The 20,000-nt window shown below is 41.1% G+C and overlaps 1 protein-coding gene across 1 annotated transcript in view; it reads right to left on the reverse strand.

The window, feature by feature from the left end:
- cpt1a2b (carnitine palmitoyltransferase 1A2b) overlaps positions 1–20,000 on the reverse strand; it is a 63,205-nt gene that overhangs the window by 10,670 nt on the left and 32,535 nt on the right. The window contains exons 14-17 of the mRNA XM_039825041.1: positions 6,715–6,879; positions 6,174–6,302; positions 5,639–5,794; positions 5,394–5,507 (exon numbers count right to left, since the gene is read on the reverse strand). Coding sequence (XP_039680975.1) covers positions 5,394–5,507; positions 5,639–5,794; positions 6,174–6,302; positions 6,715–6,879 — 564 coding nt within the window. The remainder of the gene's footprint in view (positions 1–5,393; positions 5,508–5,638; positions 5,795–6,173; positions 6,303–6,714; positions 6,880–20,000) is intronic.

Here is a 20,000-nt window from a genome sequence, read left to right on the forward strand (position 1 = left end):
GATAGATAAGGCATTGAAGTAGGAGAGGAGGACAGTACCCCCGCCCCGCCACAAATTGCTTTCTAATCAGTGGGAAACACTGCAGTCCGACCAGTGTAATTAGTTAGGTTATATATTCGTTTACAATATTTTCAGGCTTCAACCAGTGAAAGACAGGGTCAGGGAAAGAAAGAGATAGATTTGTTAGGCATTGAAGTAGGAGAGGAGGACAACATCCAACAGCGTGTCCGAAAGTATTCCCCCGCCAAAAATTGCTTTCTAATTCTGAACGAAAATAGATAGCCTCCAAAGTTTCCCACAGATTGGAAAGCAATTTGTGGCGGGGGAACCTGTGGTTCAGGCTGGACCTTATCCTCAACGTGTGCTTTTTCAGTCGCGGAAAATACTTTAATACTCCTCTGGATTGAAGCAGCAGTCATTCAGTGTAAGAGTAAAAAATGACATAACATTATGTATAATATGTTTATTTGATTCACAGCTGCTATATAGTGTTTTGACCTTGACAACCCAACTGCATTTTACCGCAAAATTGCGACTAGTTAACTTTCTAAAGCAGGCGCAGTCGCTTGTTTGCTAAGAGTCGGGTCGGGACTCCAACATTAACACATGGACAACATTGTATTCAGAATATAAAATATTTTTATAGCACTTTTTAATGTGCGATTGTGTAAAGGTGTTCACGAGATAGATGCCAACCTTTCCTGAACTTGTGAATTTCGACCAGCCATCTTCTCTCCGTTATGGAGACAGACGCTGTGTGCACGGTGGGTGGAGCTGTGTGTGTGTGTGTGTGTTAAAAAAAATAAAATAAAAAGTATAACAAAACGCAATGTGTGGCGACCAGTGTTGATAGTGAGGTGCACCCCCACACAGTCTATGTGTGGGAAACACTGGGCCTCTTATGTTCATCTCATCATAGTAGAGGAGAATAATGACAATGTCCACATCTGCATCACCTGATGTATTGATAACCGTGCAGCCCTTCTTCTCCAGCTCCTCGTCATAAGATTGATACGTCCCCTATTGTTGCAAGATCTGGAAAGGAAATCATCCTTTCTTCCCACAAACTCAGTCTCTGCATTGAAGTTAACGATGGGGTGAGTGTTTTCACCACCTCTCTGATGCATATTGTCTTTGATAGAAGGACCTTTGCTATAACCATCAAAAGCGACGTTGCTTTACCATAATGGAATATGGTAAAGTCTGCAATGGCACTGTAACTGGCACCCTTTTTCCATGCCAAGCGGTGAACCAGGGAGCCACTGTCAAGGACATAATGCTCAGTTGGTGGGATGGAATCCAGGACAGTTTTGTTAGATTTCTTGCTTGAGAACTCAGTGACTGCCTGCGCTGTTTGGAGTTTGTTGGCTTACGGAAGATTTCCTTGGCTTTGAACAGGGCTGCAAGAAACTAGCAGAGCTCACAGCTCATTACATCTTCCAGTGAAAACTGTCCAGTTTTCTACACGATTAGGAACCATTGGAACAGCAAAGCAGGACCAATGATTCAGTCATCTGCAAGGGTTTTTGCCCGGTCTTTCCGTTTGAAGGATATTAAAAACACGGGTTTTCCATTCATCTTTTCAATGATCTCATTGCCAACAGTCTCAAACTCATGCACCTTCACATCCTCCTGGGCAACAATGTTTCTCAGAGATGGGCCTGGAGAGAATGGTGTGCGAATGCTAAGCTTTTCCTTGATCTTTTCTAGATCAGAATGACCTCTTTTCATCCTTGCTTCTGAGGATTCTCAGTGCTGCTCGCTGGTCACGTAGGGGAGGTCATTGAATTCCTGCGTGGCGTTGTATTCAGATGTGATGGTGTAGATGGGTGCAGACATGGTCCACAATGCTCGCATTTCGTCAGTCATTCCACTTCTGTGGGTCAAGCCTCCACTGCTTTTCAAGGATTGCATTAATGTCTGCTCAATGACAAGGTCAGAGCGAAGGCCTGCCCAGTACTGGTTGCTGTGGCAGATCACATGGAATACCCCTGGAAAACTTGTCATATACATCAGGGGTGTCTGGTCCAGTGTTGGTCATCTTACTTTAAAAAAGTAATTAGTTAGTTACAAATTACTTCTCCCAAAAAGTAATTGAGTTAGTAACTCAGTTACCACATTGTAAAAGTAATTAGTTACTCAGCAAAGTAACTGTGACGCTATTTTTTATGTTCTATAACGCTATTACGTTCTATAACATCTTTAACGTCAAAGATGTTTATATTAAGTGATTGAAGAATAAAAACACTATATACAGTATTTTAGAACATTTGATATTTAGGATAGCTCTGAATGACTCAGACTCCGCAGTGGACAGGGGTAGCATGTTTTCAACAACATACCTTGCAATCAATGTGTTCAGCTCGGCCTTGGTCACCTGTTGCTGACCCGTAAAATCGAGCGTTGCTTGTTTTAACAGAGTGGCTCCGTCTCCTTTGCTGGAGGTCATGCTAGCTGCATTTGGGGTTGGGTTAGCAGCAGCAACAAGTGTCGTGTTAGCATGTGTTGATGTAAGGGGCTTCATAAGATTTGAGTTGCTTGGGGCAGACGTGGATAATTAAAGTCTTTTTCCCTGGGCGTAGCGTGCATGTTACATAAACATTCTTGTCTTTGATTTCAATGAGCGAGAAGTATTGCCGGTACTTCCAGTTCGAGAACGCTACCTTTGAATTTCCCTGGCTCGTCGCCATTGTCGCTGTCTTGTGTTTAGTGGTAGTCAGAGCGTGCGGTGAGACGGCGTGAGCAAGGCATCCGCCCACCCAGCCAATCATCATTGCATTTGCAACGGTGTCATCATCCCCACCCCTTCTCTCTCCCGGCAGCTGGTGTGCAGCCAAAGCCTGACACCTCACGCTTCATTCAACCAAATTGTAGTAACGCGCCGCTTTACATTCTCAGTAACGATAACAGCGTTGCAACGATGGGAAAAGTAATTAATTAGATTACTCAGTTACTGAAAAAATAACGCCGTTAGTAACGCCGTTATGCTTAAACGCCGTTACATCCAACACTGGTCTGGTCTCAAGTAGGCACATTTCTTGGAGGTAGAAATATGCTGATTTCAGGTAGTTGTAGTGCCCAGCGGCAAATATTGGCAGACAGTCCAACATTTCAATAAGGTAAGCAATATCAAATGTCAGTATTCCCTTCCACCATCTTCTGAATTGCTAAAAATTGTGAATTTAGTTTTGCTGAGTTTAGTATAATCCCACCTTTATACTCAAAAACATCTATAGAGGATGCATTACATATGTATTACCTTATTCAAATTGAAAGGAGTGACCACTTTAGAGGGTTAACACACACAGGCCTCTGTTCAGGCTGATTCAGAGTTTTTTATGATCAAAGTTATACAACTTAATTTAAGTTTATTTTGGGTGCAATAACTTTCACATTGAATGTCAAGTCTGTGTTTTAGCAAAAAATGTAATCATGTCAGTGCAATTTAGACAAGTCCAATGGATTCATAGACTAACTCCAGACTAACTTTTTTCACTAGGAGCACAGTGGCCCCCAACTGAAAATTTTAAAGGGCACAACCAGAAAATTTAGGGGCACACACCGTAAATCAACATGCTAACCAAATATTCACATTTCTACTAATTTCCACTGTATTACTAATAATTTGATAATAAATGCAGAAATTACAATGTGCTGTTTCAAATTCAGTGTCACTTTTGAAGATGCAACATTAAAGGTAAACTGACAGCCCCATCGCTGTCATGACCGTAAAAAAAAAAATATATATATTTTGTTTATTATTGTATTTGTGTATTATTTTTTAGCCCATTTTATTTTCATCATGACAGTTTTTAATTTCTCTTTAATGTTTAATGTAAAGCACTTTGAATTGCCTTGTTGCTGAAAGGTGCTGTAGAAATAAAGTTGCCTTGCCTTACAACCTCAGCCTGTCAGTCAGTCACCAGGGCGTAGAAACCACTGTTGTGCCTGGCTGCTCGTCTCCAAGGAAGTGTAACATCAACAGAACCACGACCGCTTTCAGCTTGCCATTAATATCATATCGCAGCAAACACTGTCTGCATGAAGTTATGAAAAACTAACCACACCTGAAACCACTTTATCAGCATTTCTGTGACTCACTGTGACTTCAACAAACTGCAGAGCCGACATAGTTTGCATCGTCTGCAGCTCTGCGTGTGTGCGAGTGTGTGTGTTTGTATCGGAGCTCTGCTTTCTGTCAATTTTCAGATAGGACAGATAAGCTTGCGCTTACGTGCTCTCAGGTACCGAAATTTCAACGTTTAACACCCAAATGTAATATTTTTCGCCCCCTTCCTCTTCTTGCTTCTGGCTCTTTACACTGGATATGCAAAAGAGCTGTTCACTAACCAGAGGGTAAATGTGACTGTACCAAGCTTACAGCAGGGCTATTCAACTACACTGTTCTGGGGGACACATTTTCAGAAGCCTAATACACAGTGAGGAGAAAGAATAAAGAATGCAGACGTCACCGGAATATTACGTCACATGCATATTAAGTAGCCATGCTGGGGGGAGGAGCCGGTTTGTCTCCGGCAGCAGCTAAGTTTCCAAAGATTAGTAGCAAACTAATAAACCATTAAACTACAAACCGACAGCTTTCGTTTTAGCTTGTTGGTAAAACATGGCTATTAGCAGAGTAGCATGCTGGTTGTGTAAAACAGCGCGGTGGACGAGAGCAGCAGACGTTAGTTACCTTGTGTCGGGTTCGCTCCGAGGAATGGATGAGTAGACGGTTTGTTACAGAGATGATGTTGCAGCATGTTTGCAGCATAAAATGATCCCAACCTTTGTTGTTTTCTCTCGCTATTTTCGTCTTCCTTCATTTGTAATCTGGGCCGTCAGTCTTGTGTCCACAGAAGAGTCAACTTGTGCGCTAGTAATAGTCCTCCGTGCGGAAACACAGTGAGCCGTACAACCTTAATTACATTGATTTAACGAAGCTTCGAGGCAAATAATTTTGCTTCAAGGATTTTTTGTAATCGAATTATTCGAGGAATCGTTTCAGCCCTAGACTGGATGTAAAATTCAGTCGCACACACTCAAATTTTGGACGCAAAATGCGACCATTTGGTCAGTCTGGAGCCCTGATAGACCCAGGGATTAGACACCAAGATTACTTGGCTAGGTCAAATAATGAATGAGTTGGGATATTTTAAGGGCTTCCTGCCCACCTTGGACACCATCTTGAAAATAACACCTTTCTAGTGGTCAAAGTTTTGTTAACTTTTTGTATGTTATTAAGGACACTTAATACTACAAAAGACAGCTGAGAAACCTTTTGTTAGAATTTTTTTAGGGTTAGGTGTTTCTTTTTCATATATGCAGCCACCTAATTATTATTTATGTTCTTGCTGTTCACATTTACAACTACAGGAGTGTGTGTCACTCACCGGTCCGAACCCTCCGCCCAGCGATATGAAGTCGGGGTGGTTCTTCAGGTCGAACAGCTCCATCTGCTGAACCGGGGTCTGACTAGTGGAGAGACGCCAAGGCTCAGACAAAACCTGGAAGTGCAAAAGAGGACAAGAGAAGGAGGTGAATATATTATACCAGAGATCATATTTTGTCTAGTCACTGGGACAATCAGAAAAGACTAAAATGGCAAGGTTAACACTGAACAAAAGCAAAGGCTTACCTCTTTGAGGAAGGGGGAGTCCACCCCCAAGTATTTGGACACCACATACAGACAGAAGAGGTGTCGGTCAATTCCAGCTCCAGTCATCGCCATTCGATAAAGATTCTGGTGCCTCTCTGAAGCCAGCCGGAAGAGATGCCTGCATTGCTCTGCTTCCTGTCGAACCAAATCACACTTTTACTAACACCCCTGAAAATAGAATCACCTACAAATCACCCATACGCTTGAGATTTACCAGAAACGCAGTGCAAAACAGACTTATAGTCTGAGCCAATTTTTATTACTGCAATCTTTTTACTGTATATAATAGTGATTTTGTTCTGGAGTTCAGATGGATAATGGGGGTCAGCATGACGAGTTAAAAACATTGTCTGAGCTTTCAATTTGAAAGCTGTGGTTGGCAATTTGTTTTTGGAAAAAAAAGAAAATCTAGATAATCCTTTAGCATATTGTAATTCAAGTGGTCTGAGAGAAAACCAGACTTATGCACCTATATCTTGGCTCCAATTTCAGGCTTTTGAAAATGTATCAGTACCTCTCCATCCTCTAGAGCTTTGACAAAGGCGCAGCTCTCGTTGGAGCAGGATCTCACAGTCTCCGTTCGGCCCTCCCTGAACAGACGTGTCATTGACGCCTCGTAAGTCAGACAGAAACCCCCACGATCCTGGGGGGAGGAGGAGGAAGAAGGTGGTCATGGTAGAGACCCAATGGAAGACTTTGAAGTTGATAAAAACAAGTCAGGCTTGTGGCCACAACCTAGAGCAAATTCTGTGGAATACAAATCTAACCTGTGCACATCTTTTTGATACCGCTCAGTCAGAGTAGAAGTGCACACAAATTCTATTAGAGTGATTTACTAAGTGTTAAAACCCAGTATGCTGTATGTGCCTGACCAGGGTGAACCTACTCTATTCTTTGTTTCACTGTGTGTTTCAGAACTGGCTGGTCAGCTCCAGCCACATACTGTTTTACAATCCAGTTAATGAAAATGCATGAATAAAATATACCTTTCTGCCACCATACCAACTCCACTCTACAGTGTGTGTGTTTTGAGTGCGTGCCTGTCAAAGCGTTACCCTGTAGTATGCCAGCTGTAAGCAAATCTGTATGAATGCGTCAGGGCTGATTTTTAGCTTCTTGATCCGCCCTTTTCCGAAGTCTCTGAAGGGAAACACGTGGCAGTCCACGTCATCTGCTAGCGCCTGGGCAACAGCCAGGGAGCTGCACACCTGAGCCTGAACCTGACACACAGAGAGAGCGAAAGAGAATGAACAAGTGGTACAAAGGTGATCATTTGGACTTTCACTGACATTGCATGGAGAAATTGTTACTAGGCAGTTGAGGGTAACGACATTGGAATAACAAATCTAATAAGAGCGTGAAAGGGACTAGCCAAGCATGAGACAAGGAGGTTTCAAGTTCATTATTGTCTTATGCACAACAATTACAGAGAAGCAGTCATTGGCAATGAAAATCTTAAGACTTCCATCCAACAGGGATCATCACATTTGTATAAAAAAAAGTTCATTTAAAAAGTTAAAATATTGGGATAAAATATAAATATATTAAAATATAACATAAGGTATATTTGTGGTAGAAAACCAAGAAGTCCATTTAAAAAAAAAACAAAAAAACCTGACCCTCAAATTGTGTGACCCTTTGTAATGTGAAATCAGTCACTAATTGAGTTTCGTTCTGGTATTTGTGGGATCGTCTCTTAAATCATCCTGCCAATCAGCCTCTACCTCAGCCTTAAATCAGTTCAGCTTTTTAGGAGTAATATTCCAGCACTTTTCAAGCACTTTCAAGGTACCTAAATCCAAAACTTCCATAGTAAATTTCTAATTTCTGAATAAATAAAAAATATGCCTAGAGTGTAGTGCAAGTTGTCTGCCATTAGTTACTCTTTGTATGTCAACTGTGACTTGCACTTCAAATGACACACATGACTCTACGCAGAACAGGTCAGACACTTAGGAAATCTCCTTTCCTTTTAAGATTACTCTTTGACTAGTATTACGTGCCTACAGGTGAAAAAACCCTCCATTTGTTTGACGGATTAAAGATTGGCAAAAGGCATGCTGTGGTCAAAAAGTGGAACCAGGAAACGGTAAAGTAAACAGGAATTGCAGTTTTAGAGATCACTGGCTCCTCTTTTAGCTGTTTACTGGTAATGTTTACACACACACCCAATACAAGAACAACGGTCTGTAATATGAAGCAAGATTTGGCATTAACGAGGGAACTTCAGGTTCAACCCGGGGTTTTGTGTATCATGGACGGTGGATCACTTGTTACCGGGTTAAATCGCCATGTAAGTTATGCTGAACACCTAACCTGCTCGGGAACAGGTTATGTTGGAGATAAGAGATCAACCGGTGTTAAAGCAGCGCCTAATGACCAATCAATACTCTATTGTTAACAGCGTCACTGTTCTTAGAAGATCCGGTGGAGCTCGGTGAGAGCGAAAGAGAGGTGCGCTCGTGAAAGTTAAGACCGACAACCCTGTTAACATTCCCTGATGGGTATCTTTATGAAAGATATAGATTTTCAGCAGAGGGAATTACGTAGGCCTATAGGCTATTTGTCGGCTTCCTAAGCAGTGTGTTGCCGACGCGCACATCTGTTTGAATTCTTTTTCTCTCACGTTTGCTTACCGCTGCCAGGGTTGCAACTGAAATAGTAGGCTAAAGCAACAACAGTTTATGGAAATCATGTAATTAGGGTCAGATCTTGTGCCTGACTGATGGGGAAGGGATATCGATAAGCCTTGTAATTTACGCATTTACAGCATTTGCTATTTTTTGGCAGCTTTCCTTCCCGTTTTAGGAAGCAGCGAGAATTATAGTTTGCTCTTCTTATGTAAAATATGCGGCTGTGGTGCATTATTATGGAACCCACGCAGCTTTTAGGCAAGACCCGCCCTTCAATAGAATTCACACACTACTATTGGCCAGGCGTCCATGCTTACGCAAGGTAACGTAACCCGATATTGTTCAGATCCTATCCCCTGACCAATCAACTATCCTAACCTTAACCACTCGAGGTCAATGCCTAACCCCAACCAATCGAGCTGCTTCGTAGCCTAGAAGTTATTTGGGCTCAATAATAAAGCTCTGGTAGATGTTTGTTAACCACTGTCGTGACCCAATTTATAGGGCCCGCTGTTAGCTTAGAGGAGGCCTATTTCAGTTAACTGAAATAAATCCAGGGCATGTTGATCTTGCTTCATAGTACAGACATCAGGTTAGTCAAATATTGGATTTGGAACAACCTAAACAAAGTGCTGAAAAATAGTGAACACCCCTCCATTCATAGTGCAGGAAATGGTTTAAGGGTAAGTGAAAGCAAATATAAACAGTGCAGAGGGAGGGAGAGTTTCTGAACTAACTTCCCCTGCCTGCTTTTGGGTGGAAGTGCGCGTGCGTGTGTGTATATTGGTTCACGATACCAAATGTTAATACATAAACATTAACGATACTAACCTGTAGATGCGTAACACTCACACATCCTGTACAGGAGTTATTTTTTTAGACGTGACGCAGCGCCAGGATACAAATAGCAACTGAGACACACATACTCATTCACTAACAGTCGGTAAAATCAAACAAACCTGATGTGCTGTGACCAATGCTGCAATCTGACAAACACAGTGTGCACCCTTATCTGAGCGAGGCCTGTAACAACTATTACGTAATTGTCTTTTCCTTTTTAGGGGTCTAAGCCCGAGGGGGCATGGGAACCACGTGTTGCAAGGCAACGCGGTTCACATCTCCAGCGGAGCGCGGAACCCTATTGTTTTTCTAAGGATTATTTTTATTTTCATTATTTTCCATTATTCTTCTCTGCATAAAACTCCAACTACAGCCTAAACCGTACATGGTGGGGGGTTGCCATTTTCAGGACTGGTCCACAACTCCGCAAGGACCTCAGTCGCAAGGGTTGACCCACTTGGCGCTATAGCAGAAAAAATGCGTTTGGCCCTATAAGTCCCACACCGTACACCCGATATTCAAAATCCATACATCTACACTTTCCCTGGATCCAACTGAATCACGTGATATAGGCCACACCCATTTGCGCCTTAGATTTATAAAAAAAACTACTTTTTCGAACTCCTTAGATCGTGCGACCGATCTGCACGAAACGTGGACCGTAGCATCGCCAGACTGACCTGACAAAAAGTTCTGAAAAGAATTTGTATACGATAAAAATTGCGCATATAACGCACAAACTAATTTGTGTAGCTAACTATGAAAACAAACTCTGCAGTATCTCGGCTAAAATAAATGCCATCAACGCCAAACTTTAGTTTCTACTTTGCCATGACCCTATGGAGGTCCCCCACGCGTTTTACGAAAATTGGTCACTAGGGGGCGCTACAAGTACAAAAAGTTTATGTCTCATGAACGGCTCATCCGATTTTTACGAAATTTGATGGGTGCCATCTAGAGACACTCGTGAGGCCAACTCTAGAGTGGGGTACTGAGGGGTCAAAGTGGGTCTGGCCTATGGGACCCATGTCTAAATTTACCACTTACACTAATGTGAACAACTTTAAATTTACAGGGTAGATGGACAATGGGCCATGGACCACACCTACCAAAAATTACACATGTGGACCACTAGGTGGCGCTATAATGGTTTTTGTCTTTAACTCCCACATTACACATGGCACATTAGAAATTCTTACATGGACGTGTTCCCTGGATTCAACTGAATCACATGATATAGGCCACGCCCATTTCCGCTGAAAAGTTTTTTCGCAACATCGCGCAAAACTAAGTTTCTAACTCTTCCTAGGCCATAAGACCGATTTGCACGAAACCTTGTAGATAGCATCTCCACATAGACCTGACCAAAAGTTACGCAAAGAATTCTGCTACGTTAAAGTATGCGCATTTGACGACCAAACAAGTTTTCCTAGCTAGCTACCACATACATCATCTCTCGGCCAAATTAAATGTTATCAGCAAAGAATTTGAGATCCTTATTCAACATCACACCACGATGCTCTGTACCAAATCCGGCAAAAATCGGCCTTTAGAGGGCGTTATAACTAACGTTTTTGTTTTGGCCAATAACTCGATGCATTTAAATGGGAAATTTGCAATTGCAATATCTCTGCCACAATAAAAGCCATCAACACGAAACTTGTGATGCCCGTTTGGCATGCTGCTCTGAGGCTCTGTACCAAATTAGGCAAAGATCGGCCGTTAGGGGGCGCTATAATAAACGTAGACATTTTTTGTCCCTTTTACTCAATCAATGTTAATGGCATATTTGCAATGGGAATGTTCCACAGCCCTTGCAGCTCACACTTCTTCATATTTACTGAGGTTTACCTCCTACCATGACGTTTTGGTTTTTGCGTGCTCCCCTGGTTTTCTACAATAAAACTTCTTAACCCACCTGACAAAGTTTCTACAACCTTCACAGTGGACAAATGCAATGCTTTTCTCTCACTTTTTCCAATCCAAAAGCAACACGATTCATAGGTGCCGATACCATGGGTGCACCAGAGCTCGAGCACCCACGGAAACCAGTAGGCTACATTCATTTAAAATTAAACACTGAAGTTGGTGCTAAGCGGAGCGACTGTCATAGTGTGATTGGTTATGTTGGTGGCATTGATTCTTAATTTCCCACAAAGCTGCTTCAACGTGCCAGTTAATCTTCTCATCTCCAATCCTATCTGTATTTGTGAGAAGTGGCGATGTTCTGAGTTGAAAGTCTAATTTACGGTTTGTGTCCGCGTGGGACACCGTCCATTCCTTAAGGTTTTGAAATGCAAACAATTATTATTATTTTTTTTAAAGGGCGTGCGGCTGAAAACTAAATCAGCGCCTATGACGCCATTTCCAACAACCTGACCACCTCCCCTGCTCTTTCAACCACCTCCGCCTACCCCCCCTCCACCCTCTCAGTCACCTCTCTGCTGTCGCCTGTGGTCAGGGGGGGTTAAGAAGTTTGTTTATTGTAGAGAATTGTTAAAGGTAGTCTTTATATGCATGGAGATGAACTGTTAACCGCCACATTTTCAACGAAACTTGTGATGCTCGTTCGGCATACCGCTCTGAGGTTCTGTACCAAATTTGGCAAAGATTGGCCATTAGGGGGGCGCTATAGTCAACATATACCAGTTTGGGCCTTTTAACCCCTTCTGAGGTCGAGAATGTTGTATACAACGCCAAACGGCACTTCTGATTCATAACTTTATAACTTAATAATTATAAATTGTCGAAACCTAGGGTCTTTGAGCTAAAAGTGTTTTCTTTGTTTTCCTTGCCCTTACAGAAGGTTTTGCATCCAGCCTTGAAGTCCAGAGTGTTTTTGTCTTTGTGAAATTAATCCATAGGGTCAAACACAGTATTAGTATGGTGTTCCTAATAATCCTTTAGGTGAGTGTATATATACACATACACTCAGCAAAAAAGAACCATCCTGTTACTTTCAACTGCTTCTATATTTCAAGCAATCTTAACATATGCAGATATTTGTATGAATATTAAAAGGTTTTCACAGACATATGACTTGAATAAAGGGTCAAAATCAAAAGTAGTCTACAGTATCTGGTGTGGCCACTAGTTCCACTGAGTACTGCAGTGCATCTCCTTATGTACAGCACCAGACTGGTCAGTTCTTGCGGTTGTTGTTGCCATCCTGTACCTGTCCTGCAGGTGTGAGATTCAGATGTATTGATCCTATGCAGGCGTTACACGTAGTCTGCCACTGCGAGGATGAGCTATGCTTCCTGTGTCCCTGTAGCGCTGTATTAGCCACATCTGTTGTCCCCATTGCACCATGGCTAAGGCATGTTCATGCAGATTAGCAGGAACCCTGGGCGTGTTTCTTTTGGTGTATTTCAGAGTCAGTAGAAAGGTGTCTTTGCTTTTCTAATTATCTTATGAATAGAAATTGCCCTGCCTACCCCACTCCACCCTCTCAGTCACTGTCTCATTTCTCTCTGCTGTCCCCTGTGGTCAGGGTAGGGATGGGCGATAGACGATATGCAATATAAACGATACAAAATTGGCCTACGATAGAGATTTTAATTATATTGCACTATCGCGATAAATCATGTTGATGACGCAATCTACCCACGAAGTTTAGAGCCACGAGCTGCAACGCGTCATCTTGAGTAAACATGACTAAAAGACCGGTGAAACATTCATTATTTGGACTTGGTTTGGATTTAAGCCACAACAACGGAGCTGTGGTCAAGCCGTACCATGGAGCCTTTCACCAGCCTGACCATTCACTATATAACGGACGATTGGAATCTTGGCAGCCGGTGTTTGCAGACGTTGTACTTCCCCGCTGAACATACAGCCGTGAGTGCAGCGGCGGAGTGGGACCAAAAAATGTACCGGGACGAACGAACGAAATATATATATATATATATATATATATATATATATATATATATATATATATATATATATATATATATATATATATATATATATATATATATATACTAGGGGTGGGAATCACCAGAGGCCTCACGATACGATATCATCACGATACTTACGTCACGATACGATATTGCGATTTTAAACATATTGCAATATTCTGCGATATATTGCAATGTATTACCTTTTTTCCCAACTTCAGATTTTTCCCAATTTAAAATGATGTCCCGAAAGGACAGTTTTGTAAACATCTGTTTTATCTAAAAAGATACATTTCTCCGTTTGTTCATCTCACTTCAATTTTATTGCTGCAAAATGTGATTGTCAAGCAGACAGACTCACCAACACATATATCATAAAATATCGATACTTGCCGTCTGTGTATCGATACAGTATTGCCACGAAAAATATCGCGATACTATGCTGTATCGATTTTTTCCCCCACCCCTAATATATACACACACACACACACACACACATTGCATGGGGAGGTTCCTCCTGCAGGCAGAGGAGGGTCGTCAGTGATTTGAGCCACCTGGGCTCAGGGTATTTATGGTGCGTTCTTTTTGTTTTGTAATCGCGACTAGTAGCTTGAGTGTGACGTCACGTCCATGTCGAAAAACGAATAACCGCGGGTTGTTGCGTTCTTTTTGTCGCACAATACTACGAGTCGGAGAAAAGATGGATTTTTGTAACATTTTTAGTAACATTTAGGATTCTATTCACCCAGTTATTGACATATTACACAAATATATCTGTTTGAAAATTTAAAAAAAATTACGTTTTGATTAACATTAGGCTACTGCTCTGCTTTCTGCTCAAGACTCTGCTTAAAGCCATAGTTGTCATATAGCAACTGAGCGTCTCTAGCCAATTTCAGCTGCACAAGCTACAAAATAACTAATTTGGCGGTATTTAACTCCTAAGACTGTAGCGACATTTCTATAGGTAGCAGTATACAGTGTGTACGACTTCTTCATTTGGTTACAACAACGACAAAAGTGCTTAAAATTGTAGAAATCCACAATGTTTACTACGTGTGATGCACGATGTAGCAGTCTTTGAAAGTGAACTCTGGGTCCTCTGAGTTCCGACGACTTGACGAGTCGTATATACACGACCTCGGTGGCATTCTTTTTGCAACTTCCGGTTCGTAACTCCGGAAAACGACTCGTAGATCAACTTCGGTAGACAAAAAGAACGCACCATTAAAATGCTTCTAACCACTCTTCTCTCTCTCTCTGCTCCTCCAGGTATGATTCTGTTTTGTTTGTTCCTTTATAGTTTTACTTAGTTTCCACTCAGCCATTTACACACACATACAGATTCACTCATCCATGCACTTTACATACACCTTACATTATGACATTCTCACATCTCATTCCTTTTTCTTTGTTTAAAGTTAATAGTTTTGGTTTACAATAAAGTATCTTTTTGATTGGCCTATACTTGTTGTTGGTGTCCCCTCATTTTTGCCACAGGCTGTGAGCCGGCTTGTGACACAATGGCTAATGGAATTCAGTGAAGGGACCATCAGCCAAAATGAAAATGGTGTTCTTCTAAAAAGGTCCCGCTAATGTAGGTCGCAAATGTTTTCCTTTTTTTCCAGTAGGCGTTTCAAATCTAAAACTGTTGCAGAGGGAAATTCCTGCCTCCCCCCTCAGCAGAGCCCGTGTAGAAAAATAAACAGTGACAACCACGGGACTTTGGTCACAGGAAACCACCTCACAGTTCAGGCCATAGTGGCGTTTTTACTAAGTTACGTCATGGATTTACAATTACACTAGAGTCTAGTGGGTAGGGTAACATCCTCCCAGTGCAGGGAAAATTAGATGAATAATTCAGGGATATTAGTTTTTAGGTTTATTATTAACTTGACTGTTTATTAAAACATTTTCCCTGTCACGTTGCGGTCTTTGAATTCTCAATCTATCAACCCATATGCTTTTTCAGGGCTGGGTAACACATTTCGATACTTTTAGGCAGAGACAGAATTGCCTCCTTAGTATCTAGTATCAAAAAATGCCTCGTCATTCATTACCAAATTTCAATACCCAAGGAGCAAATCTCATCAGCATCAGTGAGCTAATAAGCATGCAGCATGCTTCTACCAAGACCAAACAATGCTGCTGATTGGCTTTCGACATTACACGTCGTAGAGGCAGGCAGGAAAAACTCTGTTACGCAGAGATGGGGCTCACAAGTGTGTTGATGTATTTTAAGAGGCTTGACTAAAGTGAGTGTCACATACTGTAGGTGTAAAGCAGCTGAAAAAAACAAAAAGTATCGTAATGTGTAATATTGTAATTTCTTTTTGTTAAAATGGATCTTAAAAAATTGGTATCGAAAAAAGTATCTGTCAGGAACTAGTATCACATTAGAATTGTTATCAGTATGGAACATTTCCCAGCCGATTCCCAGTCCTACAGCTTTTAACACAGATTTTTCCTCTTTCCTTACATAGCCTATTCCTCTTGGTTAAATGAAATGACTCTCAGTCAGGAAACCCCCCTTTACAAAAGGGAAAGGAAATCTGTCCCAACATGCCAAAAGACTGGGAGTAAAATAACTCATGGACTGTTAAAGTCGACCACTTATTCAACCAGCTTCCTACTTTCCCAACCACCCAGCTTCCTGAAAGGAGTTAGCATGCAGGGCTTCTTGGTGGAATCGCTTCCTGTGCAGGCTCTCAAGCCAGCTCCACATGTAACAGGAAATAACTTGTGGCAATGACAGGTGACCGATATGAATTATCCAATAAATATATAAAAATAATGCCCTATAACCATAACATTTGTAACAGTTTTTTTCTGTCTTGTGCAATATTCAATTATTCCTTCCAGTGGAAAGCATGCAGTCAAACGCTGCACATATTGCAAACTTTATTACAGCCCCCTTTGGCCCAAATACAACATACCATCCAGACTTCAGAAGCACCGATAAGTACACATAAAAAAAAAAAAAAATGTCAGAGCAGTTCTGCAGATGCAATTTTAAACTACCGGGATGAGGGACATTTTAAGTGCCTTATTTGTGTCGACACTATCATTAGAAGAAAAGACATGGAAGGACACCTGGGGGCCTGCCAACGTGCCACAACAGACCATCTCAGCTGCTGCATGGTCCGAGCTTAACCTAGACCCTGGCCTACTCAACTCAACTTTTATATATAAAGCACTTTCAAAACCACAAGTGGAACCAAAGTGCTGTACATAAGGTATAAAAACATAAAAGCCTAAAAAAACAATACAAACAAAACAAACAACTTACAAAACATTATCAAATGCTAAGGAAAACAAGTGAGTTTTAAGAGCACTCTGAAAACCCCCCAGAGAAGGACAGGTTTTTACAGACAGAGGAAGGTCATTCCAAAGCCTAGGAGCTGCAACAGAGAAAGCCCGATCACCTTTACACTTTAAGCGCGTTCGTGGAACTACAAGAAGTGACTGGTCATTTGATCGCAGAGATCTGCTGGATTGACATTGGCTGATTAAATCAGTAACATACTCAGGGGCTAGACCATGCAGGGACTTAAAAACATACAACAGCGCTTTGTAATGGATTCTGTATCGTATGGGTAACCAATGTAGTTTTCTTTCTAACAAATCGGACATAATTTAGCCACGGTTGTTGCCCGTCGCTCTAACGTTACTCGGCCGTGCTAACGTTACTGCGCTAACTTTAGAGACCTGTCACTTCAAGCATGCAGCGGAGCAACGTTATGAACGCAATCCACCTCCGGTCCCGCTACAGACCGTTGAGAAAGACGGGTTCGGAGCAATGATTAAAACTCTGGATTTAAGGTGTCTCGCTTCGCTGAAATACGTCCGCCAACCTGCTAACGTTATTCAAACAGCGAAGGAGGCTGACAGCGGAGCTACGTTCAGTCCCCCACTACAACCTAACTTACCCGTGACCAAGGTAGTGGTTTTACAGTACTAGCTAGCTTACAACTATTTAGTTTTGAAAGGGAAACGGTGTTAAAGTTGTTTGTATGTGTAGGCTATTAATTCGATTTGAGTTTATTTTACTACTTTGCAGTTTGCACAATACAAATAGTTTAGCTTCTGTAACCGTTTCATGGATTCCCCTTCATACAAAGTTATTGTATAATGTTGTGGAGCCAAGCAAACCCTTAATCAAAGCTTTTAGTAAACATGATGACATTAACATGTTTTTGTGATATTCTATGAACTCCTGACAGTAGAATAAGCCATTATAAACCTATATAAAGGTGGCCCATTATTGATGGCCCATTATTATGTATTTAAATTTATTTTAAGAAGTTTGATTACATTATATTTTCGATTTGAATGCACAATTGTTTTTTAAATAACAAATAAATAAGAATTCAATACATTACATCGATGTTATTTTGTCTTAATGTTTAGTTAGGAAGGTCTGGTGCCTATAGTGTCTTCCACATGGTGGAAGGAAGGTATGATGTGGAAGGTATACAGTTTATTATTAATTCATTAACGGTATCGGATATCGACAGATACACAAAGCCCTGGCATCGGTATCGGGACTGAAAAAGTCGGATCGGTGCACCCCTAATTAAAAGTAAGAATAGATTTCAATTTAGATATTGATCTAAGATGGAAGAAACTGTTCTTAACGACAGCATTGATTTGCCGGTCAAATTTAAGCTCAGAGTCAAAAATGACACCAAGGTTCCTCACGCTAGACAGTTTTTTCCCAGGAAACAAACCCAGGCAGTCATCATCCACACACCCCCTATTTCCAAATAAAATCATCTCGGTCTTATCCTCATTTAATTGGAGAAAGTTATTTGCAAGCCAACACTTAACTTCTGCCAAACATGCTTGAAGAGACTGAATGGCACTGTCCTGCCCATGTTTCAGTGGTAGATAAATTTAGGAATCATCTGCATAAAGATGATACTGAATCCCAAATTTATCAAAAATAGAACCTAGAGGCAGCATATAAAGTGAAAATAAAATTGGTCCCAGTATTGAGCCCTGCGGAACCCCACACACAAGGGGGGCAACGGAAGAAGAATAGTCCCCTAAACTGACTGAAAAAGTTCTATCCTTCAAATAGGAAGAGAACCATTTAAGGGCCAAGCCCTGAATACCAACCTGATCTGTAAGACGATCAATGAGAATTTTATGATCAACCGTATCAAATGCCGCCGTAAGATCTAACAGCAAGACAACACGGTTTCCAGAATCAACACTTCGTAGGATATCATTAGACACCCTCAAAAGAGCAGATTCTGTACTATGACCAGCTCTAAAACCTGACTGGAATCTGTCGGAAATGTTATTTCTAATTAAAAAGTCATTAAGCTGTGCGTTCACAATTTTTTCTAGTATCTTAGAAATAAAAGGCAATTTTAAGATCGGGCGAAAACTACTCTTGTCAAATGGGTCTAAGCAGTTTTTTTTTTTTTTATTATTAAAAAGGGACTGAATAACCGCATGCTTAAAACTAACTGGAACAACACCAGATAAACTAATATTCATAATAGACAGAATACTTGGGCCAATTGAATCAAGTACCTGCTTAAACAGAGAAGAAGGGAGCACATCACCAGGAGACCTGGTGGGCTTCATATGAGCAGTTATATCGTTTAGCTGCTGCAAAGAAACAAGCATAAAACTGGTCAATTGGTTCTGGGGGGCAACAGAAACGATAAAATCATTGCCAACAGATGAAATTAGAGATCTAATTCCATCAACCTTACAAATAAAAACATCACACATGTCAGCAGAAGGAGTGAATGAAGGAGTAACAGTAGGATGAAGAACAGCATTTACAGTAGAGAAAAGTACATTAGAATTATTACAGTTTCTGGAGATAATGAGAGAGAAATTATTTGATCTAGCCAATTTAACAGCTCTTTGATATTCTTTCAAATTGTTCTTCAAAATCTCATAAGAGACTTGTAATTTATTTTTAATCCATTTGCGCTCAGCCCTCCTACACTCCTGCCTAAGAGCACGGGTAGTACTGTTCAGCCAGGGCTGCAATTTGACTTTTCTTCCCCTGGCTTTGACAGGAGCCACAGCATCTAAAATATCTAAGCAAGAAGAGTTAAACTGATCGACCAAATCTTCTAAACCTATACAGGGAGAGTGTGACTCAATCAATGAAAATAAAGGAGAGACATTAAAAACAGCTGAAAAACTACTAGCTGTACATGGATTGAGGATGCGAGACGAAACTGAGGCAGAAACAGTATTACCCAGAGCAACACAAGGAAGGTTAGAATCAAAAATAACAGTCTTATGATCAGAAAAAAACAGTATCAACAATCTTCACACTATCAATAGAGAATCCTAGAGATAATACAAGGTCAAGCGTATTACCACGTTCATGAGTTGGACCCGACCAACGACTCTAATAAATTCAGAAAATCTTTGACCAGGGGCTTTGAGGGGCAACACACATGTATATTAAAATCCCCCAAAATTAAAATATTATCAAAAGAAGGGACAATACCAGATAAAAATTCAGAGAACTCCTGTATAAAATCCCCACGAGAGTTAGGGGGTCTATAAATCAAAACACATAACACAGATTTAAAAGAATTCAGCGTAATTAACTGAGATTCAAAAGTGCTAAAAAGTGCAGAAGATGAAAGTCTACACTTACATTTGTCTTTAAAAACAACTGCAAGACCCCCGCCACGGCCAACAGACCTAGGGGTACTGAAAAAACTGCAGCCAGGAGGAGAAAGTTCGGAAAGAGAAGTCATTTCACCAGCATTAAGCAAAGTCTCAGTAACAAATAAAAAAATCTATTTCATGAGAAAGAAAAAGATCGTTCAAAATGAAGGTCTTATTTGCCAAAGATCTCGAGTTTCTCAACGCCATTGACACCGGAGTGGGAGTGGCATCAGAAGAGGATTGCAGAGAGGAATCATAAAATGTTACCGGACTCTTGTCACGTAAATAGTGAAGATTCCGATATTAGCTCCT

Source organism: Perca fluviatilis, chromosome 15, assembly GCF_010015445.1.
Source record: "Perca fluviatilis chromosome 15, GENO_Pfluv_1.0, whole genome shotgun sequence".
Classification (NCBI taxonomy): domain Eukaryota; kingdom Metazoa; phylum Chordata; class Actinopteri; order Perciformes; family Percidae; genus Perca; species Perca fluviatilis.